The sequence below is a fragment of the Ranitomeya imitator genome, chromosome 5, assembly GCF_032444005.1.
Source record: "Ranitomeya imitator isolate aRanImi1 chromosome 5, aRanImi1.pri, whole genome shotgun sequence".
NCBI classification, from domain to species: domain Eukaryota; kingdom Metazoa; phylum Chordata; class Amphibia; order Anura; family Dendrobatidae; genus Ranitomeya; species Ranitomeya imitator.
Genome location: NC_091286.1, coordinates 125,112,255 through 125,138,721, shown reverse-complemented (window position 1 = coordinate 125,138,721; position 26,467 = coordinate 125,112,255). Strand labels below are relative to the sequence as shown.

At 43.3% G+C, this 26,467-nt stretch overlaps 1 protein-coding gene across 2 annotated transcripts in view; it reads left to right on the top strand.

Moving 5' to 3' along the window:
* Positions 1-26,467, top strand: part of UTRN (utrophin) — a 930,516-nt gene that overhangs the window by 384,444 nt on the left and 519,605 nt on the right. For both annotated transcript variants that reach the window (XM_069769124.1, XM_069769123.1), the window contains exons 48-52: positions 3,184-3,268; positions 7,731-7,948; positions 11,900-12,017; positions 22,821-23,026; positions 25,328-25,482. In XM_069769124.1, the coding sequence (XP_069625225.1) occupies positions 3,184-3,268; positions 7,731-7,948; positions 11,900-12,017; positions 22,821-23,026; positions 25,328-25,482 (782 nt within the window). The remainder of the gene's footprint in view (positions 1-3,183; positions 3,269-7,730; positions 7,949-11,899; positions 12,018-22,820; positions 23,027-25,327; positions 25,483-26,467) is intronic.

The following is a 26,467-nucleotide window of genomic DNA, read 5'->3' as shown; positions in this document are numbered from 1 at the left end:
ATACATTGCTCAGGTGTGATTCTGGCCCATTCTTCCTCACAAACAATCCTCAAATCCAGAAGGTTCCATGGGCTCCTTCAATAAACTCTGAGCTTTAATTCCTTCCATACATTTTCTATTGGATTCAGGTCAGGTGATTGGCGGGGCCATTCTAGAAGCTTTATTTTCTTTCTCTGAAACCAATTGAGAATTTACTTGGCTATGTGATTTGGATCATTATTTAGCTGAAATGTCCACACTCGTTTCATCTTCATCATCCTGGTAGATGGCAGCATATTTTTTTCTGTCTTGGTACATTTGTCCATTCATCCTTCCTTAAATCATATGAAGTTTGCTAGTGCTCTGAAAAGCAGCCCCACCCCATGATACTAACTCCTCCAAACTTTATTGTTGGTATGGAGTTTTGGGGTGATATGCAGTGCCTTTTGTTCTCTAAACAAGGTGTATATTGTGGCATCCAAAGTGTTCAATTTTGGTCTCATCTGAGCAGACAAACTATATTCTCCCAGTACTTCACAGGCTTGTTTAAATGTTGTTGAGTAAACTAACTGTGCTTGAACATGCTTTTTGTTCTGCAATGGATTCTTGCGTTGTGCATGCAGGCCATGGAGGTTGAGTGCATTACTTATTGTTTTGTTTGAAACAATTGTACCTGCCAATTCCAGGTCTGTCTGTCACTCTCCACAGGTGGTCCTTGGCTCTTGATTAATTCTTCTGATATTTTTTTCACTCCTCTGCCTGAAATCTTGTGGGGAGCACCTGGTTGTGCCAGTTTATGATGAAATTATATTCTTTCCACTTCCAGATTATGGCTCCAACTGTGCTCAGTGGACTCTTCAGTAGTTTAGATATTCTTCTGTAACCAATGCCATCAGTATGTTTTGCAACAATAAGTTTGAGAAAGTCTTGAGACACCTCACTGGTTTTATCCATCATGAGATGGTTTTTGTGTGGCACCTTAGTATTGAGGCATCAGTTGAACCAGTTAATATTATTTTTCACTAAGTGTCAGTATTGCTTTCTAATTATTGCTAGCTGGTGTCATCACTTTTATTGACCTTTTGCACCTCTCTTTTTTATGTATTCAATACTTTTTCCCTGAGTCATTTCTCATTATTATACATAACTTAATTTATGGACATCTATGGTTTAATTTCTTTGTCTGTATGGATGGTTGAGTTGTTACTGACATCTAGTGAGAATTTCATGTCAATAGCACCTTTTAGAAATATATTTACTAAAACAATTGGTGATATGTGCAATACTTATTTTACCAGTATATATAGATGTAACCTATATTTTTCCTCTTGTCTCATCCACGACTGAATTTCCAGTTCTGTGGACTAATGATCTTAAAGGGAACATGTCACCCCCAAAATCGAAGGTGAGCTAAGCCCACCAGCATCAAGGGCTTATCTACAGCATTCTGCAATGCTGTAGATAAGCCCCCGATGTATCCTGAAAGATGAGAAAAAGAGGTTAGATTATACTCACCCACGGGCAGTCCCGCTGCGGTTCGGGCCTGATGGGTGTCGCGGTCTGGTCCGGGACCTACCATCTTCTTACGATGACATCCTCTTCTTGCATTCACGCTGTGGCTCCGACACAGGCTACTGCAGTGCACAGGCGCTGGGAAAGGTCAGAGGCCCGGTGCCTGCACACTGCAGTGCTTTTCTCTGCCCTCAACAGGGCAGACAAAGTACGCCTACGCAGGAGCCATGGTGTGAATGCAAGAAGAGGACGCCATCGTAAGAAGATGGGAGGCCCCGGACCGGACCGCGATGTCCGTCGGACCCGGACCGCAGCGGGACCGCCCCTGGGTGAGTATAATCTAACCTCTTTTTTCTCATCTTTCAGGTTACATCGGGGGCTTATCTACAGCATTCCAGAATGCTGTACATAAGCCCCTGTTGCTGGTGGGCTTAGCTCACCTTCGATTTTGGGGGTGACAGGTTCCCTTTAAAATTCACATTAGGCTGGTTTCACATTTGCGTCTGTGCACACACCGTTTGATCCGCATAGATCCGCATGCGTTCGCATGCTTTTGCATACGCATGCGTCATTTTGCGGTGTGGGGTGCGGCGAACGCAACATGTTGCATTTTTGGAAGCGTCAAAAATCCGTCAAAGATGCCCAGGCATGCGCATGCAGATGAGTGCATTAGAAAAATGTATTACTGTCTATGGGAACACATGCGTACACATGTCCTTGCGTACACATGCGTCCGATGCGCACTTTGGACTGTGCATGTCCAGGAACTGATTGAGACACGCCCATTGAGACACACCCTCCTGAAATATCGAAGGCATGCGCATAAAAAACACAAATGCAGGCAACAAACGCGTGCACACGCAGCTTTTTTTTGCCGTCATGCGTAAGCTGATGCAGATAAAAAACGCTGCATAGTCATGCATGTGTTTGGGCATGCGTCTGCGTATGCAGATGATACGCTGCGCACATATACGTAAATGTAAACTTGGCTGTACTTTTGGCTTGTTCAGTGTCTGTACCAGAGATGCAATATGAGGCTTTTGGGCCCAAATTCGAAAGCTATAAAAGGTCTCATAAATACTGCCATTTATAATACTGGTGTCTTTGTATGTGGCGGAAGGGCCAAAGGTCTATTTAACAACAAGGACCTGTAGTTGAGTTCTGCAACAATTTCACTGTTTATTGATGTACCCCAGAATGCAGTATAGCACAGTCTCGTGAGGTATTATACAGTGATGACAAGACTATCCACATGATAGGTAACTTGCTGATCAGTGGGTGTCCGCCCCAATTGGAAGAGCAAGGAATTTTTATTACTGGTGGGGAATTATTTCTCTCCCCGTTACAAAATCAAGCGGCAGTTCAGAAACCCAACCACCGCTCCATTCATTCTCTATGGTGATACTGGACAAGGATAAGTGCAGTGCTCGGGAATTAATATACCAGTGGTCAAGCATGCACACTACCACTCCATTTTAACCAGGACAAAAGTTTCCTGTATTGTTGATTTGTGCCGGTCCCAGCAGTCGGACACTCAGACCAAAAAGATATCAAATATTTTATGGATACGTCATCTTTTGTTTTCACCGGACAACCCCTTTTATTAGCATTGATTGTTGAGTGCTGGTTATGTATAGATAATGTACAATTATTTGTACTATAATAATGCAAGATTTTCCTCTGTATTTACAGGTGTCCAGAGAAGTTCCAGAGAAAATAAAGGACCTGGAAGAAGTTTTGTATTATCCTACCTATGCAACCCAAACTGTCCTGCCCAGTAAGTGCTAGTTATGTGTTATTGTGCTTCGCTAGGAACCATTTTGTACGTGTCTTTGAATCCTGCAGAAAAGTAATAAAAGGAATATTCAGGCTGTTGAAATGGATATCGGTGTTGACAAGTCAGTTGTAAAATATTTTTACCTAAATTAAACCAGAGTGGAGCGCAGCTCAGTAGAGTGATCCTGCCTGAGCGCGCAGCAACCAGAGCGTGGATTCAATAGACCGGCTAGGCACGAAGCTAAGCCTTTCTGCTGAATCCATACCCTGCTCTGTGTGCACGCTTAGACAAGAGCTGTATGCTCCTATCTACTGAACTACATACCTCTCGGGGTGGAATGGGGGTTGGGTAGTGGAGCCAAGAGCTATGGGTGGGCGGCTCAGTAGCTGAACCCCGACCGATTTATTTGTAATTATGAGGGCACCGAAATATGAAAAATCCTTATAAAAGTTTAGTTATTCTTAAAGTTATTGGGGCTGAACTTTTCTTGGAGATACTATCACATGCATGAGAATATTTTTTTAGTTATAGGATCATTTCTTAAAGCAGATGTGGCGAGATTCAAATTTGCCAAATCATATGAATTTTGCTGCACAATTCGATTTGCAGCAAAGTTATTTTCCACAAATTCAGTGTTCCATATTATGCTCTGGGGTCCCTTCAGTAACTTTGAAAAATAAAATAAACCCTAAAACTCGGTTCACCTGTCCAGTTATCCTTGCTTTTTCCAGTGCCCGCTGCCAGCCTGCCAAGTCCTCAGTGCCTCACCCGTGAACGCCAAGGCATGGTGTCTTCACCCTAACAGGACTTCCGGCTACAACCAGGGAGTCTCGGCGTGTTGTAACGTCACAACGTTATGATGCCCTGTGAGCTCTGAAGCCTGGTCACGGCTTGAAGTCCTGTTCTATAGTGAAGAAACTGACACATGACTGTGGAAAGAAGCGTCTCTGAGGGCCAGATGTTGGGCAGCGGGCACATCAAGGTTTGTGGGACAGGTGAGTGGTTGGGAAACTCTTATGGGGGTAGGGGGGTTTCTAACCTAAGTAGGCCTCCATTTTGATGAATTCTTACAGGGTGAAGTACAAAAAATACGTGTCCTGGAGAATATGGATTTTCTAAAATTCAAGTAGGATTCAGTTCCACTCTAAGGGTACCGTCACACACTGCCATTTCGATCGCTACGACGGTACGATTCGTGACGTTCCAGCGATATCGTTACAATATTGCTGTGTCTGACACGCAGCAGCGATCAGGGATCCTGCTGAGAATCGTACGTCGTAGCAGATCGTTTGGAACTTTCTTTCGTCGCTGGATCTCCCGCTGTCATCGCTAGATCGGTGTGTGTGACACCGATCTAGCGATGCGATCTAGCGATGCGTTCGCTTGTAACCAGGGTAAACATCGGGTTCCTAAGTGCAGGGCCGCGCTTAGTAACCCGATGTTTACCCTGGTTACAAGCGTAAAACTAAAAAAAAACAAACAGCACATACTTACATTCTGGTGTCCATCAGGTCCCTTGCCGTCTGCTTCCCGCACTGTGACTGCCGGCCGTAAAGTGAAAGCAGAGCACAGCGGTGACGTCTTTCACTTTCACTTTACGGCCGGCAGTCACTGAGTGCGGGAAGCAGAGACGGCAAGGGACCTGACGGACACCAGAATGTAAGTATGTGCTGTTTGTTTTTTTTTACGCTGGTAACCAGGGTAAACATCGGGTTACTAAGCGTGGTCCTGCGCTTAGTAACCCGATGTTTACCCTGGTTACCCGGGGACCTCGGCATCGTTGGTCGCTGGAGAGCTGTCTGTGTGACAGCTCCCCAGCGACCACACTACGATTTACCTACGATCACGGCCAGGTCGTATCGCTGGTCGTGATCGTAGGTAAATCGTATAGTGTGACGGTACCCTAAAAAATGGCCTATCTAAAACCAGCACACTTCACACAGCAATTGTCTATTCGAAATATGAGTCATCACTGTTATGTTAAACCCCCTGTAAACTGTTTATTTGGCTGCCTGTAGATTATCTACAGTGTACATTGTCGCAAAGTGCTTCGGGTCAGTCAGTGTGCACAGATATACAACATATGGAGTCAGGGATATAGTGCGGGGAGCCTCCCTTGGGATAGCTACATAGGCTGCTGCTTTCACTCATACTAAGATAACGTGAGCCTATTTCACACTGCTTAATACTTACTAATGGGAAAATAGAATTTTTATGATACCAGTGTAGGAATCTTAATTATTTGTCTGTGGGCATTTCTATTAGGAGAAAGTGATTTAATAAGAACCTGTTAAACTTGATTGTTCTTTTAATGTCTTTAATTGTTAGTACCATCTAATAATCCTCGTCCCATGTATTCTACAATATAATCGGGTTGTTATCGTGATTGGACTTCAGAGTTATTGACCTCATAAAAGTGCAATAAACCCCATAATCTGCCTTTCCTATCCTTTGTAAAGCAAATGCTTGACATATGTTACAAAGAAAAGTTCAGTGTTGGTTGCCTTATTGGGTGGTCTGTCCATCGCCAATAGTGGTCCTGAGTAGGGTTGAGCGACTTTTAGTTTTTTAGGGTCGAGTCGGGTTTCACGAAACCCGACTTTCTCAAAAGTCGAGATTTTTTCAGCGATTTAACCCTTAAATTGCCTTTAACCCTTAAATTTAATAGCTTTCAGCAATTTAAGGGTTAAATCGCTGAAAAAATTGGCGTGGGCTCCCGCGCAATTTTCTCCGCCAGAGTAGTAAAGCCAGTGATTGAGGGCAGATATTAATAGCCTAGAGAGGGTCCACGGTTTTTGCCCCCCCCTGGCTAAAAACATCTGCCCCCAGCCACCCCAGAAAAGGCACATCTGTAAGATGCGCCTATTCTGGCACTTGGCCACTCTCTTCCCATTCCCCTGTAGTGGTGGGATATGGGGTAATGAAGGGTTAATGTCACCTTGCTATTGTAAGGTGACATTAAGCCAGATTAATAATGGAGTCGGCGACTTTTGAAAAGTGCCGATCTGTTTCGCTCAACCCTAGTCCTGAGTTTTAGGATCTGCATATATGTACAGTATGTATTTAGGAGTTGTAAAGATTCAAGCTATTTGGCAACTGGTAGCCTGCACACAGTCAATGGGATCTTGTCCAACAACGTGAGGTTTATTCATAAATTCCAGTAGACACAAAACAAAAGAAGCACACACAGACCATTATGGAGCAGCTCAGGATGGGAGCAACCAGTTCCACCCAGCTCTTCCAGTCGTTCCTGAAACCCAGACCCAATATCTGGGCCCATTAATAAAATCTCTCAGCACTATTTGTGCCTTCCCTCTGGGATTCACATCACTGAGCCTAGGCAACTCAGTGATACACATACTCCATCCAGGACCTGTCCAGCTGCTTCCTTACAGAGTTGAACAGTAAAGGTGAATACGATATAAAATCTGGGTGTCTCTAAAATATGTGATATGTTGTGCCTGACATGAGTGTCTTACGCTTTTGGTTAACATATTAGACCCATGGTATGTTAAAGGCAAGGTTAAATTTGTCATACAGTATTAATGAGCAATTAGAAATGCCGTTTGTTCTTTTGTTCTGTGATGTAACCTTGTTATGTTGTATAATCTTCAATAAAATAAATTTAAAAAAATTGGATATCTCTAAAATAGGTTATTCTGGTGGACAGTGAAACTGCCTATTGTACATTGCTCTCATTTACCATCAGTTTTTCAGCTTAGTGCCATGGTGTATGGGAAATCATGTCATACAGTGGCTCAAAATAGAACTAAACCAGTACCTAAAGTGTTCTGGCTCAGTCAGTGCATTATGCATATCTGGGCCACTATGAATATTTAAAAAGGTGTTAAAGTTTAAAGGAATTCTGTCACCAGGGTCCTGCACACTAATCTGAGAGCAGAATAATGTAAAGATCCAGGACCTGGATTCCAGCGATGTGTCACTTACTGGGTTGCTTGCTGTAGTTTTAATAAAATAACAATTTTATCAGCAGGAGATTATCACTAGAGGAGTAGTAAGCCTGCTGCCATGTAGTCCTCCATATTATTCATGAGCTCTGTATAACCCACCCCACCACCAGTGATTGGCAGCTTTCTGCCTATGCGCAGTGTAGACAGAAAGCTGTCAATCATTGATATGGGCAGGTTTATACAGAGCTCAGCATTCAGAAAATGGGTTGACTTGCAGCAGATAAAACATGGATTTTATCAAAACTATAGCAAGCAGCTAAGTGATACATCGATGATATCAGGGTCTCTGTCTCTACATCATGTTTTTTTCAGATAGGGTAGCAAAAACCGGGTGACATAGTCCCTTTAAAGAAAAACGCCACAAAGATCCTGGATGCTTAGTCACTCTGAACCTTTTACCTACCCAATATACAAACATACGAGCATGTTAAGTTTGTGTATGATCAGTGTTTTGGATATTCTTCTAATATTATGTTTTACATTTCCTACAGCAACCTTTCCTGCAGTCCAAAAAATGGTGCTAGTATCATCCGCCTCCGAGTACCCTGGAGTGAGCAAGCATGCGATGGATCTGGCACCTGCCACCGATCTGGATAAGACTGTCACTGAGCTATCGGACTGGCTGCTGCTTATTGATCAGATGCTCAAGTCCAACATTGTTACTGTTGGCGATCCTGATGAGATCAACACAACTATAGCACGAATGAAGGTAAAGTTGACGGCAAATGCCATAATTCAGTGTCACAGTCAATTGTTGTAGCTCAGGCATGCCTTCACTGTTACTATTGTCACTCTCGCAGATCATGTCCCATACTATATGCTAGCAGTGAGTAAAGTTGTTCGTTGTTTATAATGAGAACCAACTATTTGAATATGATAAATGTACAATTATAAAATTTTTGTTTACATCAAATTTCATATTACTTTTTTTTATATCTAAATTGAATAAAAATCTTACAAGTGCAACAGCCACTAAATCTAATGTTGGCTCATCCTTCCTGTTCTGTTCAGATTACTTTTCTGTAGTCATCTCGTTATCATCACAGACAGGCTTACAATGTTAGATATTATATAACACATGATCACACCATTGCTGTCAATGCTGGAACGGTGCTGCGCCAAAAATATTCTAAATTTTTTTTTTACATGAGGGGAATAAAGCAATTGCGAAGGAGCTGTCTACATAGCGGACGACACTTTTAACTATCAGAGTTACTCCTAAAAAGTTGCGTAGAAGAGGGGACAATTTACTGATTGGACGTACGACCATTGGAACCCCCACAATCCCATGATCGAGGCTCCGGAACCTGGGAATTGGAACTGTCTTGATTAGAGTGGGGTCGCACCTATTTAACCTTCGATATACCCATTGTGTATGGGGCTACCAGACAAACCCAAGCCCAACTGTGCAGAGCCCATTTCACGAGCTCCAGAACCTCAATCTTGGGATCGTGGGTGGTCCTCCTGGTCTGATCCACATCAAATCTATGGATAGGGGATAGCCTAACATTTTGGGAGTAATTCTTTTATAAAATATGCATGATACATAATATAATATTTTGTTCATCAAAAATGAAAATAATCTCAGACGAGAGACTCAAGTACACAAGGGTGTTTGGAACTAGCTTTGAGTGTAGCCTATAAATGCTAAATTGTACATTTGCCTATGATCTATCTATATATATAATTGTCTAAGGGTTTTTCCGTCTGTCTGTCTGTCTGTCTGTCTTTCTGTCTGTCTGTCTGTCCTGGAAATCCCGGCTCTCTGATTGGTCGAGGCCGCCAGGCCTCGACCAATCAGAGACCGGCACAGCATCGACGTAGAAATCCCGCGTCTCTGATTGGTCGAGGCCGCTAGGCCTCGACCAATCAGCAACGGGCACAGCGCCGATGATGTCATAAAGGACGTAGACATCCTGCGTCTGATTGGTCGAGGCCGCCAGGCCTCGACCAATCAGCAACGGGCACAGCGATGATGATGTCATAATGGTTGCCATGGCGACGATGATGTCATAAAGGTTGACTCGACCAATCAGCGACGGGCACATTCTGCCGCGAATTCTGGAATCATCATTGTCCATATACTACGGGGACATGCATATTCTAGAATACCCGATGCGTTAGAATCGGGCCACAATCTAGTCATACATAGCCACACTAAGGTCTTTTTCTCACGGAGTCCATGAAAGTTACACCCCACTTGATAATAGGGTGAGGGCTATAGATTCGTTCACAGTTTTATGGATAATGTGTCCTTCATTTGCAATGAGAACTACGTTTTGGGTGCAGTCAATAGATTACACCTAACAATTCTTATAAGTGCTCTCCTCGAGGCTTTGTGTATCAACCATTCACGAACTATAGGATGCAACTATGAATGTTTATAAAAAGATCTCCCACCCGCGATTAGCATGGTGGGAAAATAATAAGCCTCATGTATCTGGTAGCATTCTCTATGGGATTTTTGTAGTTAATGTCGTGTACTCTTCAAAGAAAAGTCTTCAGGGTCTTTGTAAATGAGTCAGCCTACTCCATGTGTGTAATATGCTGTTAGAAGACTAGTAATCCCCTCTGCTTCAAGGGGATTAAAGCAACTTTGTGATATTTGTTTCCAGTGTGTGCGGTTAAGGAGTCACAGGTAGCAATTATCATAATTATCACGGAGTGCTCCTCATACGACTGTGCGCTGAGCATGTAATTGTTTTTCTACATCTCTGATAAACACTTCATTCTTATCATTAAGCTTGTTAAGAAAATAAATGTAAGCTGGATAATGTCTAACTATCATACTTGTATCTAAATCGTAACCTGTCTGTGCCTCTAATGTATAAGAGCTGGAAAAAACAATGGTGCAATAGTGTCTTATCCAAGTGACAGGAAGGCTGGTGTACAGGGAATCGCTCACCTGGACAGGTTGTGAGCCACAACACACAGTGTGCTGGATGACGCTGCTGCAGACCCGCAAACTGTCCACGAATCGAGAAGTAGGGGGAAAAAAAAAAGGTTTTTCTTTCTGCGCTGCCAAGTAAACCAATGATAAGTCCATAGAAAGTAGCAGGAACTAGGATCAAGGAATACAGTTTATTGTCGATGCGTTTCAAAGTAAAACAAACTTCTTCCTCAGGACAAACCACAAGTGCCAAGGGAATCTGTCACCATGTAGGGGCCGAGGCCCTGATTCCAGTGATGTGTAATTTACTGGTTGATGTAGTTTTTATAAAAGGAGGAGATTATCACCAGAGAACTGCTTCCAAGTAGTCCAACTACCTCCACTCCACTGATTGACAGCTGTGTATGTAAGATGGTGGCGGGGACCAGGGTTGCCACTAGAAATTTCAGGGCCCCATACTGGCAAAATTTCCGGGGGCCTCTTGAGACTCCGCCCAGGCTCCACCCCAGCCCCGCCTCCACGCTCCACCCCTCAAACTGTCCACAGTCCCACCACTCTTTCTTCTCACCTATCACACATTAACAGTTCCCATCACCAGATCACACATGTAGCCGACAGCTTTTGGTTTGGCCAAAAGATTTTTTAAGCCACCAAAATGACAAGGTAGACACTTTTGGCCAGGCCCTACTCTACTGTAACCTATTAAATATTTGTTAAAATATGCAATACAATTTAGGTATATTTTTATTTATTTTTCAATTTTTAAAATGACCTATAATGACATACAAGGAACAAATACCTTGTACACCTTGTGGGCCCGCACGTCAATACCATTAAACAGCTGCAGCACCAGCCGCCGCTAAGGGCCCGGTTCAGCCCGCAGCTGCCGGTAGGGGCCTGGTGAGCAGATAAGACGGGGCCCGATGCGGGCCCCCTCTGCTCACCGGGCTCCATACGCCAGTCACGGCTGTAATGCCCTGATGGCGGCCCTGGCGGGGACCCTCATGTGCCTTCTCTCTCCTGGATGCTGTTCGTGCGTTCACATGCGGCACCTCACTGTATTACTGTTCATATATTGTGATGTTCATATACCGTAACATAAATGTACTCAATGTGTAATGTTTATAGGATTAGGGCTATAATAGAATATAGGATAGTATAGAACTGTAGTGGGGCTAGAATAGAGGGCGCACGCAATGACATGCGTATGAATGCGTTCGATATGCATGTGTACTTTAGACTGTGCATGTCCTGAAAATGATGTCACCACCTCCACCATGTGCATAAAAAACGAAAACGCATGCCAAAACGCATTTAAACGCATGCACAAGCAGCATTTTTGTTTGCGTCATGTGCAAGATGATGTGCAGGCATAAGCATGCTTTTGCATGCGTTTTGGCATGCATCTGCGCCTGCAGATGATACGCTAATGTGAACTTAGCCTATTTGAGAGATCTTCACACTGGAAAAAATAGCAAAAATGCAGCAATGTATTGCGCCCTGCATGTGTTATATTTTGGGGGGGAGGGGAGGACTATTTCCTATAGGAGGCTGTGGCCCTGATTCATCAGTGTGTTGCCAGATTTCTGGCATTTAACACTAACTTGAAGGTTGCATAAAGTTATTTCGACTTGGTTGTTGTGGAACATATCGAAATGTATCATACATTAATCTTAACCTGCTGAAATGAGTATATTAAATATACCTAAAGTAAAATTTTGCTCAAATGCCAAGGTGACATCAATAAATATTAATTCTATTTCTTTTTAGATAACTAAAGAAGATATGGGACAGCGCCACCCGCAACTTGAGTCTGTCTTTACTTTAGCTCAGAATGCAAAGAATAAAACTTCCAGCCTTGATGTCAGAACATCTATTACAGAAAAATGTGAGTTGTAATACTTACTAATTGTCCTGTGCTGATATGTACAACATCTGCTCCTAACTGTGATGTCCATAGGCTGTAGTCCCTTTTTCTTTTCACTTTGTTTGTATATTGCTCACTGTATTCCCTTCTCAGCACTGAGTAAAGCAGATCTGCCTGTCTCACTGACAGCAAGGGATCTCGGTAGTCTGAAGCACCTATCAGCAGCTAGGTTACACACAGCCAATCAGCTTTCTGTAAAGAGCCTTAAAGGGGTTTTCCAGTTTTGGAAAAATCCTTGTTCTCCCGGTGCAGTTTGTTTATAAAAAACAAACACACGCTACTTTTCTCACGCTCTCTGGGTCCAGCGATGAGTCTTTGCCACTGTTCCCGGTGTTTGTCAGTGCTGATGTAACGTTGACCGGTATAGCCGCTGAGCTTAGTTACTGGCTGAAGTAGTATCGACATCATCTTGCAGACAATGACAGACACCGGGAGCAGCGGTGGACACTCGGCGCTGCACCAGGGAGGGTGAGTGGAGAACAGTTTGATTTTCTAAAAGGAACAGATGTTTTCAAAAACAAGAAAGCTCCTTGAACTCCGTGTGAGCTGCGGAAACTCTGCAGACTTCTCTACATCCTGAAGTCAGTAATACTTTTCTGCTCAAAATGGAAACTGACATTTAATAAGTGAGGGCTTCAACGTAGTATTCAACAGAGGTTTTTGTAGGTGTCCAACTGAACTGCATGTTGGAGATCTGACAGCAGGTTCTGAGAACTCGGGGCTCTTGCTGTACAAAAAGACAATTTTGAGTGTCGTCATTAGGTTCTGAGATTCCAAGAAGTTGTGTAATAAGTAATGTCCAAAATTACCAACACAGCGAGACTACTGAACGTCCATTGATCTTCACATATCAAAATTAATAATGACCGTAGATAAACAACCCTGATTAGCAGACACTAAAATAACAGTCTTCAAAATAACTACAGGCCTTAGATTAAACTCAAAATGCATTCCAAAATACAATCCCAGGCTAGACCATGAAATAAATAACAGACCCAATACTAGGCACAGCTCCTAAATAAATGCAAACGTCAACCAGTCCAAAAAAATAATAGCTATTCAGACCAGATCCTGTTAGTAAATACAGACCCCGGACCAGACGTAGCATTTGCCTACTCTCCCCTACTCCTTGTCTTGGCCCTTCTTTATCCTTTGTGCCTTTAGCCAAAAAAATCCATGGTAAGAATGAAAGCCCTATTTTCCCTATTTACAGAAAAAAAAAAAGAAGCAAAAATGACTTTAATAACAAAAAACGTAAAAAGCTTTAGGCATTACATGTAAACAGTCAATAAAGCCCAAATAACTCAGGTTTTAGGGGTTATGCATTCAACGGTATGCCCTGAACCCTGATCACTGACATTCTGGAGCTTCTATAGAGATGTAACAAGGACAGGATATAGTTAATAATGACTCGTTATCTTGGAAAGTGTGAATCGCTTGCCTCCGAGTTCTGAAACTAACGCTTCAGTGCATTACTATTACATGCCGGCTTTTGCTGATTTCAATTATATTTGCAACGGCTAAATCAATCTACACTTCTGTGCATCATTCTTCATCCTGAAATAGCGTTTTCTGTATCCTGAGGAACAGATGACTTATTGTCACGCACCAGTGTATGGTAAGCATCTTACAGGAAACCCAAAATTAGAATTACATTTCCATGCCAATTCCCCATTTGGGAACTTCAAAGACAGTGGGAAAGTGCCAATAATACATTTCAATTATGATTACTCGTTCCTCATACTGAGTCAAGAGCAGTGAACGGGACTTTGCAATCACATTTAAAGGGAATCATAAAAATCCCCCTGAACTACTGTAATGCTTGGAAAGATAAAAACACAGTAATTCCATCAATAATTTGTCTTTATATTCCTCCTGGGTAAGTCTCTTTTCACACAACGTTCAAGACCCTATTCCTGACTTCCATATGACGCCCTGAAGCATGGGTTCAGAGGTGACTCTAGCAAAGCCTTGTGTGGTTTTCTGTAGTACAGCAGAAAAACTGTAACGGTCAAAAATTCTGAACACACCTGTTCATGCAATGGTTTTCCTTGTTCTTATTGACATGTTCACATTGTAGATTCAGACTGAAGGCAGCAAAACCACAAATGAACACATATGGAAACAAGGAGTAAAGAAATGTGTGAGATAAAACAGAATATGTGTTAGGCCGGAGTCACACTAGCGAGAAATACAGACGAGTGCTATGCGATAAAAAATCGCATAACACTCGGACCAATGTTAATGTATGGGGCAGCTCCCATCATCCGTTGTTTTCTCGGCCGTATTATATGTGCGATATACATGCTGCGATTTGCACCGTCTTACCGCTGAGACTCGCCAATGAAAGTCTATGGGTGCGAGAAAAACTCTCACACCACGCGGACCATCAGTGTGACTTGCAAGAAATACGCATCGGTGTCCTTTAGAAAAGCCAGTAATTCAGTGCGGTGTACAGTAAAATCACACTGACAGGTTACAATAGAATAGATAAAATAAATGTCTACACATACTGTAGTATAGGTAGGTACTAGGGCACTACCAATCAGTGAAGCGTGGTTCAAATCCTGCGCCAATTCGCGGCTGGACTGCGCCTGTCGCTGATTGGTCGCGGCTGGCTGGGCGCGGCCAATCAGCGAAGCGTGGTTCAAATCCTGCCCCAATTCGCGGCCGGACTGCGCCTGTCGCTGATTGGTCGCGGGCGGCTGGTGCGACCAATCAGCGACGCGGGATTTCTTTTACAGACAAACAGACAGAATTAGACAATTATATAGTATACTAGATGGTGGCCCGATTCTAACGCATCAGGTATTCTAGAATATGCATGTATATAGCAGCCACATAGTATATAGCACAGGCCACATAGTATATAGGAGTACTATGTGGCCTGTGGTAAATACCATGTGGCTGCTATATACAGTACATACATACATACATATTGTAGAATACCCGATGCGTTAATATAGGCCACACAGTAAATAACACAGCCCACGTAGTATATAACACAGCCCACACAGTATATAGCAGCCACACAGTATATAACACAGCCCACGTAGTATGTAACACTGGCCACGTAATATATAACACAGCACACTTAATATATAGCACAGCCCACATAGTATCTAACAGTGGCCACGTAGTATATAGCACGCAGTATAGAACACAGCCACGTAGTATACTGTATAACACTGCCCATGTAGTATATAACGCAGCCCACGCAGTATATAACACTGGTCACGTAATATATAGTACAGCCTACGCAGTATAGAACACAGCCCACATAGTATCTAACACTGGCCAGGTAGTATATAGCAGCCACGCGGTATCTAACACAGCCCACGTAGTATTTAGCAGTGTGGGCACCATATCCCTGTTAAAAAATAATTATAATAAAAAATAGTTATATACTCACCCGGCGGGATCCAGCGTAGATCCAGCGAACCACTGGCGATGCGCGTGGTTGCCGCCATCTTGCGTTCCCAGGATGCATTGCGAAATTACCCAGATCACTTAGCGGTCTCGCGAGACCGCTAAGTCTTCTGGGTAATTTCACAATGCATCTCTGGGACCGGAAGCTGGCGGGAGCACATTGTCGGACTACGGAAGGTGAGAATAGCATGTTTTTTGTTTTTTTTTTAATTATTTTTAACATTAGATCTTTTTACTATTGATGCTGCATAGGCAGCATCAATAGTAAAAACTTGGTCACACAGGGATAATAGCGACAGTAACGGAGTGAGTTACCCGCCGCATAACGCGGTCCGTTACCGCTGGCATTAACCCTGTGTGAGCGGTGACTGGAGGGGAGTATGGAGCGGAGGCGCTGACTGCGGGGAGCATGGAGCGGGCGCTGGGCACTGACTGTGGGGAGTATGGAGCGGGCACTGACTTCGGGGAGTATGGAGCGGGCACTGACTGCGGGGAGTATGGAGCGGGCACTGACTGCGGGGAGTATGGAGCGGGCACTGACTTCAGGGAGTATGGAGCGGGCACTGACTGCGGGGAGTATGGAGCGGGCACTGACTGCGGGGAGTATGGAGCGGGCGCCGGGCACTGACTGCAGGGGAGTAGGGAGGGACTAATCGGACTGTGGCCGTCGCTGATTGGTCGCGGCAGCCATGACAGGCAGCTGGCGAGACCAATCAGCGACTTGGATTCCATGACAGACAGAGGCCGCGACCAATGAATATCCGTAACAGAAAGAAGGACAGACAGAAAGATGGAAGTGTAATAAAGATGTTAAACCTGTGTGTTTCATTATTTCATTAAAAGACTTTATTCTTAATGTGTGTGTATTTTTAACCCTTTCATACTATTGAATTAATAATGGATAGGTGTTTTATTGACACCTCTCCATTATTAACCAGGCTTAATATCACCTTGCAATAGCAAGGTGACTGGCTAACCGTGGCTGATAAATGACCGCTAATAGGCTACATGAAGGCCAGTAAGCAGTCATTTAACGGTCTTTTTTAACAGGCTGTAAGAACTTCCATGCACACAGACTGATCATTAAAATGATTGTTCTCTACTCATAGAACATAATGTTGTGGGCAGCATATTTACACAGGATAATGTGCTCCCGAGAAGTGCAATTGTTAAGTCTGCCTAAAAATTGCTATACTTAGCAAACAAGCGCTTTGCTCATTCATTGGATAATTGGTTGCATGTTCACCGAAAAACCTGTAGGAGAGATCAGCGGCGCAAATAGGGTCTTATCTGGTGGATATTGAGAAAATGCACTCTTAGGGTACCGTCTCACAGTGGCACTTTGGTCGCTACGACGGCACGATCCGTGACGCTCCAGCATCGCACCATTATCGCTCCAGCGTTGTAGACTGCGGTCACACTTCACAAAGCACGATGCTGGAGCGATAATTTCATGACGTATGTGCGATGTAGAAGCCGTTGGTTACTATGCGCACATGGTATACAATATCGTGCACACCTTTGTTACACCATGCGATCATGCCGCCACAGCGGGACACTTGACGAAAGAAAGTTTCAAACGATCTGCTACGACGTACGATTCTCAGCGGGGTCCCTGATTGCAGTAGCGTGTCAGACACTGAGAGATTGTAAGTATATCGCTGGAACGTCACGAATCGTTCCGTCGTAGCTAGCAAAATGCCACTGTGTGACGGTACCCTTACTGTACTAACCTGATAGACCTATTGACAAAGGCATGTACTGTAGATCTCCGAGTCAGCAGGTGACCGTATCAAGTATAATAAAATTGGAGATCTGTGGATAAAATCCGCACCGCTGAATAAGATTCAAGCTCCAGGGATTCAAGCTTCAGGAGGCTAATTTGCATATTCCAGGTGCCTTCTGGGAGAAGCGAAGTCTCCCTAAGCTAGAAGATCGTTGGGTACAGCCGGGACCAGCTGCTTCGAAAGCATCACCAAGCCAGGGATTCAAGCTTCAGGAGGCTAATTTGCATATTCCAGGTGCCTTCTGGGAGAAGCGAAGTCTCCCTAAGCTAGAAGATCGTTGGGTACAGCCGGGACCAGCTGCTTCAAAAGCATCACCAAGCCAGGGATTCAAGCTTCAGGAGGCTAATTTGCATATTCCAGGTGCCTTCTGGGAGAAGCGAAGTCTCCCTAAGCTAGAAGATCGTTGGGTACAGCCGGGACCAGCTGCTTCGAAAGCATCACCAAACCAGGGATTCAAGCTTCAGGAGGCTAATTTGCATATTCCAGGTGCCTTCTGGGAGAAGCGAAGTCTCCCTAAGCTAGAAGATCGTTGGGTACAGCCGGGACCAGCTGCTTCGAAAGCATCACCAAGCCAGGGATTCAAGCTTCAGGAGGCTAATTTGCATATTCCAGGTGCCTTCTGGGAGAAGCGAAGTCTCCCTAAGCTAGAAGATCGTTGGGTACAGCCGGGACCAGCTGCTTCGAAAGCATCACCAAGCCAGGGATTCAAGCTTCAGGAGGCTAATTTGCATATTCCAGGTGCCTTCTGGGAGAAGCGAAGTCTCCCTAAGCTAGAAGATCGTTGGGTACAGCCGGGACCAGCTGCTTCGAAAGCATCACCAAACCGAATTTTTGCCTGTAGGACATTATTGCAAGAGAGCTTGGCTGAGTAGATTACACAAGAAGGAAAACACACAGCAAGTCAGCAGGATCTAGGAGCAACATGGCAGATGTGACAACCTACATGGTGAGCTGCAGCATGTGCTACATGTTCACAGATCGACCAGAAGAAGAATCCAATTTCACCTGTCAGAAGTGTAGACTAGTGGCCCTTTTAGAAGAAAAGGTGCGGGGTCTGGAAGAAAGAATAGCAACTTTAAAACTCATCAAAGAGAATGAAGACTTTCTAGACAGAACAGAAGCATCTCTACTGGTCACAGAAGGTGAAAAAAGTGTCAGAGAACCTCCAAAAGCAGATGAGTGGAAGCATGTGACCAAAAGAAGCAAGAAGACCATGGAGAAATCACCAACCACACAACTGAAGAACCGATATCAAATCTTTGTAGAGGATGAAGATGGCACACCTAAGAATGAAGCAATACCAGCAAGCAAAAAAGAAAAGGGCACACAGCAACAAGTGACAGCAAAAAGTACAGCCAAGAAGCAACGAAGAGTGGTGGTGGTGGGAGACTCACTACTGAGAGGCACAGAAGCAGCCATCTGCAGACCGGACATAACTGCAAGAGAAGTATGCTGCCTTCCAGGTGCGATGATCAAGGATGTGACCGATAGGATACCAAAGCTCTTCAGCTCCAAGGACGTCCACCCATTTCTTCTGATACATGTTGGCACCAATGACACGGCAAGGAAGGACCTACCGACAATCTGCAAAGACTTTGAAGAGTTGGGGAAGAAAGTAAAGGAACTGGATGCACAGGTAGTTTTTTCTTCTATCCTTCCAGTAGACGGGCATGGCACCAGGAGATGGAACAGGATCCTTGATGCAAACAACTGGCTAAGACGATGGTGCAGACAACAAGGATTCGGATTCCTGGACCACGGTGTGAATTACTGGTATGATGGACTCCTCGCCAGAGACGGACTACACCTCAACAAACCTGGGAAACACACATTCGCCAGAAGACTCGCTACACTCATCAGGAGGGCGTTAAACTAGAAGAAGAGGGGACGGGAAGAAAAACATTAGACTCGAACAAAGACGACCCAGGAAAACATACTCTGAAGGGAGGTAAGAACATTTCTAAAACAATCCACAGTGAGGAGATTGGAACAAAACAAAATCCTCTAAACTGCATGCTCGCAAACGCCAGAAGCCTGACAAACAAGATGGAAGAACTAGAAGCAGAAATATCTACAGGTAACTTTGACATAGTGGGAATAACCGAGACATGGTTAGATGAAAGCTATGACTGGGCAGTCAACTTACAGGGTTACAGTCTGTTTAGAAAGGATCGTAAAAATCGGAGAGGAGGAGGGGTTTGTCTCTATGTAAAGTCTTGTCTAAAGTCCACTTTAAGGGAGGATATTAGCGAAGGGAATGAGGATGTCGAGTCCATATGGGTTGAAATTCATGGAGGGAAAAATGGTAACAAAATTCTCATTGGGGTCTGTTACAAACCCCCAAATATAACAGAAAGCATGGAAAGTCTACTTCTAAAGCAGATAGATGAAGCTGCAACCCATAATGAGGTCCTGGTTATGGGGGACTTTAACTACCCGGATATTAACTGGGAAACAGAAACCTGTGAAACCCATAAAGGCAACAGGTTTCTGCTAATAACCAAGAAAAATTATCTTTCACAATTGGTGCAGAATCCAACCAGAGGAGCAGCACTTTTAGACCTAATACTATCTAATAGACCTGACAGAATAACAAATCTGCAGGTGGTCGGGCATTTAGGAAATAGCGACCACAATATTGTGCAGTTTCACCTGTCTTTCACTAGGGGGACTTGTCAGGGAGTCACAAAAACATTGAACTTTAGGAAGGCAAAGTTTGAACAGCTTAGAGATGCCCTTAATCTGGTAGACTGGGACAATATCCTCAGAAATAAGAATACAGATAATAAATGGGAAATGTTTAAGAACATCCTAAATAGGCAGTGTAAGCGGTTTATACCTTGTGGGAATAAAAGGACTAGAAATAGGAAAAACCCAATGTGGCTAAACAAAGAAGTAAGACAGGCAATTAACAGTAAAAAGAAAGCATTTGCACTACTAAAGCAGGATGGCACCATTGAAGCTCTAAAAAACTATAGGGAGAAAAATACTTTATCTAAAAAACTAATTAAAGCTGCCAAAAAGGAAACAGAGAAGCACATTGCTAAGGAGAGTAAAACTAATCCCAAACTGTTCTTCAACTATATCAATAGTAAAAGAATAAAAACTGAAAATGTAGGCCCCTTAAAAAATAGTGAGGAAAGAATGGTTGTAGATGACGAGGAAAAAGCTAACATATTAAACACCTTCTTCTCCACGGTATTCACGGTGGAAAATGAAATGCTAGGTGAAATCCCAAGAAACAATGAAAACCCTATATTAAGGGTCACCAATCTAACCCAAGAAGAGGTGCGAAACCGGCTAAATAAGATTAAAATAGATAAATCTCCGGGTCCGGATGGCATACACCCACGAGTACTAAGAGAACTAAGTAATGTAATAGATAAACCATTATTTCTTATTTTTAGTGACTCTATAGCGACAGGGTCTGTTCCGCAGGACTGGCGCATAGCAAATGTGGTGCCAATATTCAAAAAGGGCTCTAAAAGTGAACCTGGAAATTATAGGCCAGTAAGTCTAACCTCTATTGTTGGTAAAATATTTGAAGGGTTTCTGAGGGATGTTATTCTGGATTATCTCAATGAGAATAACTGTTTAACTCCATATCAGCATGGGTTTATGAGAAATCGCTCCTGTCAAACCAATCTAATCAGTTTTTATGAAGAGGTAAGCTATAGACTGGACCACGGTGAGTCATTGGACGTGGTATATCTCGATTTTTCCAAAGCGTTTGATACCGTGCCGCACAAGAGGTTGGTACACAAAATGAGAATGCTTGGTCTGGGGGAACATGTGTGTAAATGGGTTAGTAACTGGCTTAGTGATAGAAAGCAGAGGGTGGTTATAAATGGTATAGTCTCTAACTGGGTCGCTGTGACCAGTGGGGTACCGCAGGGGTCAGTATTGGGACCTGTTCTCTTCAACATATTCATTAATGATCTGGTAAAAGGTTTACACAGTAAAATATCGATATTTGCAGATGATACAAAACTATGTAAAGCAGTTAATACAAGAGAAGATAGTATTCTGCTACAGATGGATCTGGATAAGTTGGAAACTTGGGCTGAAAGGTGGCAGATGAGGTTTAACAATGATAAATGTAAGGTTATACACATGGGAAGAGGGAATCAATATCACCATTACACACTGAACGGGAAACCACTGGGTAAATCTGACAGGGAGAAGGACTTGGGGATCCTAGTTAATGATAAACTTACCTGGAGCAGCCAGTGCCAGGCAGCAGCTGCCAAGGCAAACAGGATCATGGGGTGCATTAAAAGAGGTCTGGATACACATGATGAGAGCATTATACTGCCTCTGTACAAATCCCTAGTTAGACCGCACATGGAGTACTGTTTCCAGTTTTGGGCACCGGTGCTCAGGAAGGATATAATGGAACTAGAGAGAGTACAAAGGAGGGCAACAAAATTAATAAAGGGGATGGGAGAACTACAATACCCAGATAGATTAGCGAAATTAGGATTATTTAGTCTAGAAAAAAGACGACTGAGGGGCGATCTAATAGCCATGTATAAGTATATAAGGGGACAATACAAATATCTCGCTGAGGATCTGTTTATACCAAGGAAGGTGACGGGCACAAGGGGGCATTCTTTGCGTCTGGAGGAGAGAAGGTTTTTCCACCAACATAGAAGAGGATTCTTTACTGTTAGGGCAGTGAGAATCTGGAATTGCTTGCCTGAGGAGGTGGTGATGGCGAACTCAGTCGAGGGGTTCAAGAGAGGCCTGGATGTCTTCCTGGAGCAGAACAATATTGTATCATACAATTATTAGCTTCTGTAGAAGGACGTAGATCTGGGTATTTATTATGATGGAATATAGGCTGAACTGGATGGACAAATGTCTTTTTTCGGCCTTACTAACTATGTTACTATGTTACTATGTTACTAGATGTAGGATCAGAAAGTAAAAATAGTGGTTTTATTCATCGCGTTTCGAAATTCCGATGACTTCTTCCTCAGGACAAAATGTATGTGGTTATGTCCTGAGGAAGAAGTCATCTGACCTTCAAAACGCACTGAATAAAACCACTATCTTTTATTTCAAATCCATCTGGTTGCCTGTTTAGAGGTTCCAATGATCAATTCTGATAATCAGCCTGTCTAAATGGTTCTTTGGGCTAAGATTTTTTTTTTTTTTACAGATTTAAAGATTCGAACAAGTAGAAAAATGTTTTTTCACCTGATTAATAAAATGAAACACTCTATGACGCATTATCTCTCAGGTGCCATTTACCCTCCGCAGTCCTAATGATAATTTTTGTAGAAGGTAGACGGTGGGATTGACAGACACCTTGAGTCAGACAGATTTTCTGCTACTTGAGACCAATCTCGAGATAATTTACAGCAGTTTGGTATTTGGGGTCGGTCTTATTGGAGGATAAAGGTCCGTGTCTGTGAGCCATCACATTTTAAGTAAAGAAGAATTCACCCATCATTGTCTTACTGTGCCTTTTCTGTGCTTTGTTCACCAATGAGCTACAGAGGGTCTCCATTTATAATCATTACTATCCTTTCTAATAACACAGCGGAAAAGCTGAAGAATCGTTGGGACAGTACGCTGCAGGGGGTAGAGGTGCGCCAAATGCAGCTACAAGAAATGCTGGCCGACAGCATCAAGTGGGATGAATTAAGGAAGGAAATACAAAGTGTCCTGGACCAGACGGACTTCCGACTCTACACCCTCACCCAGACATCCAAAGACACACTTGTCAAACAGATTGCAGAGAACAAGGTGAATATTTGCGGCTATACATTTTTAAGGCTGTTGTCATGCAGTTGCCTGCATAGATCAGTAGAGGGCACTAAATCGTCATTGTAAAGCAACATCTAGACATAAAACCATCTTTAGCTTACTGCAAAGCTGAATTATTGACCCATGTTCACAGATCCCAGTCACTTAATAGCATTATACAACATTAACTGCGGACAATTATGGATAATGATGAAGGCGTCTTTTTTAATTTATTTTTTGCTTTCAATCAGTATATAGTGTGAAGGGGAAAGTGTATCAATCATTTATTTGTGTTCTGTGTTGTTAAATATTTTTTTGCAAGATTTTTTTTTTTTTTTTATTCGATTGCAAAAAAATGAAATAGTAATCTTGTACTTATCTTATTAGCTGCTGTTTTTTTTAGACTCATGCTTCCTGTCCTTTCAGGAAGTGTTTTCAGCAGGCTCTGTATCAGTAGAGGCAGGATTAGAATGAATGTCGAACCTCTATATACAGCACACAGTATCCACCATAGGTGATGTCCCAGCTGACACTCTTCCCCCTCCCTACTTAATGGCCCCCAGAATGAAAATGTTTTATTACAAATTATAAAGCAAAAAATTGCCAACACGTACAATATATATACAGTATATATATATATATATATATATATATATATATAGTATACATATTTTACCAGTCTATTGAGTAGGACTATCAGCTGTGTATCCACCAGACTTCTGCACAACACAACTGATGGTCCCAACCCCATTTATAAGGCCCCACTTATTAAACCTGACAGGGCACACCTGTGAAGTGAAACCATTCCCGGTGACTACCTCTTGAAGCTCATCAAGAGAATGCCAAGAGTGTGCAAAGCAGTCTTGAAAGCAAAAGGTGGCTACTTTGAGGAACCTAGAATATAAGACATATTTTCAGTTGTTTCACTTTTTTTGTTAGTATATAATTCCACATATGTTAATACATAGCTTTGATGCCTTCAGTGTGAATGTACAATTTTCATAGTCATGAAAATACAGAAAAATCTAAATGAGAAGGTGTGTCCAAACTTTTGGTCTGTACTGTGTGTGTGTATATATATATATATATATATATATATCACAAAAGCTTCCCTTTAAGCCCATGATTCCCAATGGTTCATGCCTTGCTGTTCAATGGCTCAATTTCAGCTTAAAATGACTAGTACAGATTTTGGCAGCAGTTTTGCAGTGCAGGTCAAATGTATATGCTGAGGAGTGACAGGATATATTTTGTTAATAGCCCCCTACTGACTCACTTGCTTCATTGTGTAAAGGTACCGTTACACTAAACGACTTACCAACGATCACGACCAGCGATACAACCTGGCCGTGATCGTTGGTAAGTCGTTGTGTGGTCGCTGGGGAGCTGTCACACAGACAGCTCTCTCCAGTGACCAACGATCAGGGGAAAGACTTCGGCATCGTTGAAACTGTCTTCAACGATGCCGAAGTCCCCGGGTAACCAGGGTAAATATCGGGTTACTAAGTGCAGGGCCGCGCTTAGTAACCCGATATTTACCCTGGTTACCATTGTAAAAGTAAAAAAAAAAAAAAAAAAACACTACATACTCACATTCCGATGTCTGTCACGTCCCTCGCCGTCAGCTTCCCACACTGACTGTGTCAGCGTCGGCCGTAAAGCAGAGCACAGCGGTGACGTCACCGCTGTGCTTTGCTTTACGGCCGGCGCTGACAGTCAGTGCAGGGAAGCTGACGGCGGTGGACGTGACAGACATCAGAATGTGAGTATGTACTGGTTTCTTTTTTTTTAACTTTTACAATGGTAACCAGGGTAAATATGGGGTTACTAAGCGTGGCCCTGCACTTAGTAACCCGATATTTACCTTGGTTACAAGTGAATACATCGCTGGATCGGCGTCACACACGCCAATCCAGCGATGACAGCGGGTGATCAGCGACCAAAACAAGGTCCTGATCATTCCCCAGCGACAAACGATCTCCCAGCAGGGGCCTGATCGTTGGTCGCTGTCACACATAACGAGATCGTTAGCGGGATCATTGCTACGTCACAAAAAGCGTGACGTTGCAACGATATCGTTAACGAAATCGTTATGTGTGAAGGTACCTTAAGTCACGACTAATTGCACAGCATTTCTGGAGACTTTCATTGACAAAGACATTTTAACAAGTGTAAAATGGACCCTGTAGCTTTGTTTGATGTGAGGAGATTTTAACAGGAGGTGACAACCTTGTGTCCCATGACAGGCACTGATACACTGGTTCTTCCATTTATTTTTTTCATTTATTTTATTTCTCTCAGGTAATAGTACAGGACTTGCACAAAGGTGAGATTGTCATGGATACATTCAACGACCTCTCAAACAAGCTCCTTCGTGACTACAGCGCTGATGACACCAGGAAAGTTAAGGAGGCGAGCGACCTCTTATACATGAATTGGGTGAACATGAACAAGAGGTGAGTACATGGGAGCATAGTGTAAGACCCTCATCTCTGCTGCCAGGTAATCCACCTGATCACTCTTCTGCCTCTTCCATCTGCCAGTCCTGTCACTAGCTTCTAGGTGCAATTTAATTCAGAGTACTAACAATAACTTACAGCGCTCAGCCCACTGTCCTCTCCAAGCATCCCTCACCTAATCTAATACTTCCCCATTACAGTTGGTGTGAATCAATTTGCGAGGCCATCAGCCATCTCCGTAACATGTGGCCCCTGGATGGGAGCCCTGAGAACTGCCTCCTTCTCCCCGACATCGGTGGTGTTCTTTTGATTATCCAGCCTGGTGTGACATCATCGTTGCGGTGTGACACATGTGACGTTGCCCCAGGCCAGCTAGTCAAGAGAAGACGTGATTCCGGGGAGGCAGTTCTCAGGGCTCTTATCCAGTGGCCACAGTCTACCGACATAGCCACTGGACTAATCCTGTGAATCAAATCTCACTCCCAGTGTAATCTCAGTCCTCACTATATCTTACTTCACTCACCACGTGTCTCCTCCTCACACTATTGTATCCCAAGATTTTTTTTCTGTGCATCCTTCATACAATGTAAAGTGTTACTCTGACCGATCAGATCCCCCCAAAATTTTGAAAACTATAAAAAGCAACAGAAAAACCCATCTCTACAGAATAAGCGACAGTCTGATACTTCGTTAGTGCCATTCTTGCAAACTCTACCCTCACCTACTGTTTTTGTAGCCCTTAGCTTTTAGATCATAAGCCCTCGTGGGAAGGTTCTGTACTTAAGGGGGTTGTTCATAAACATCACCTATCCACAGGATAGATAATACTGGTGGTCCAGTTGCTGAGACCCCTACTCATACCAAGAATAGAGGGTTTGAAGTCTCCAGTGTATCAGCTGTAAGGCCTCATATATGATTTACTATGTCACTTAAGTGATCTGCGCAGTGTGAACAGGTACAGCAAAGGTTAAAATTTCAATTG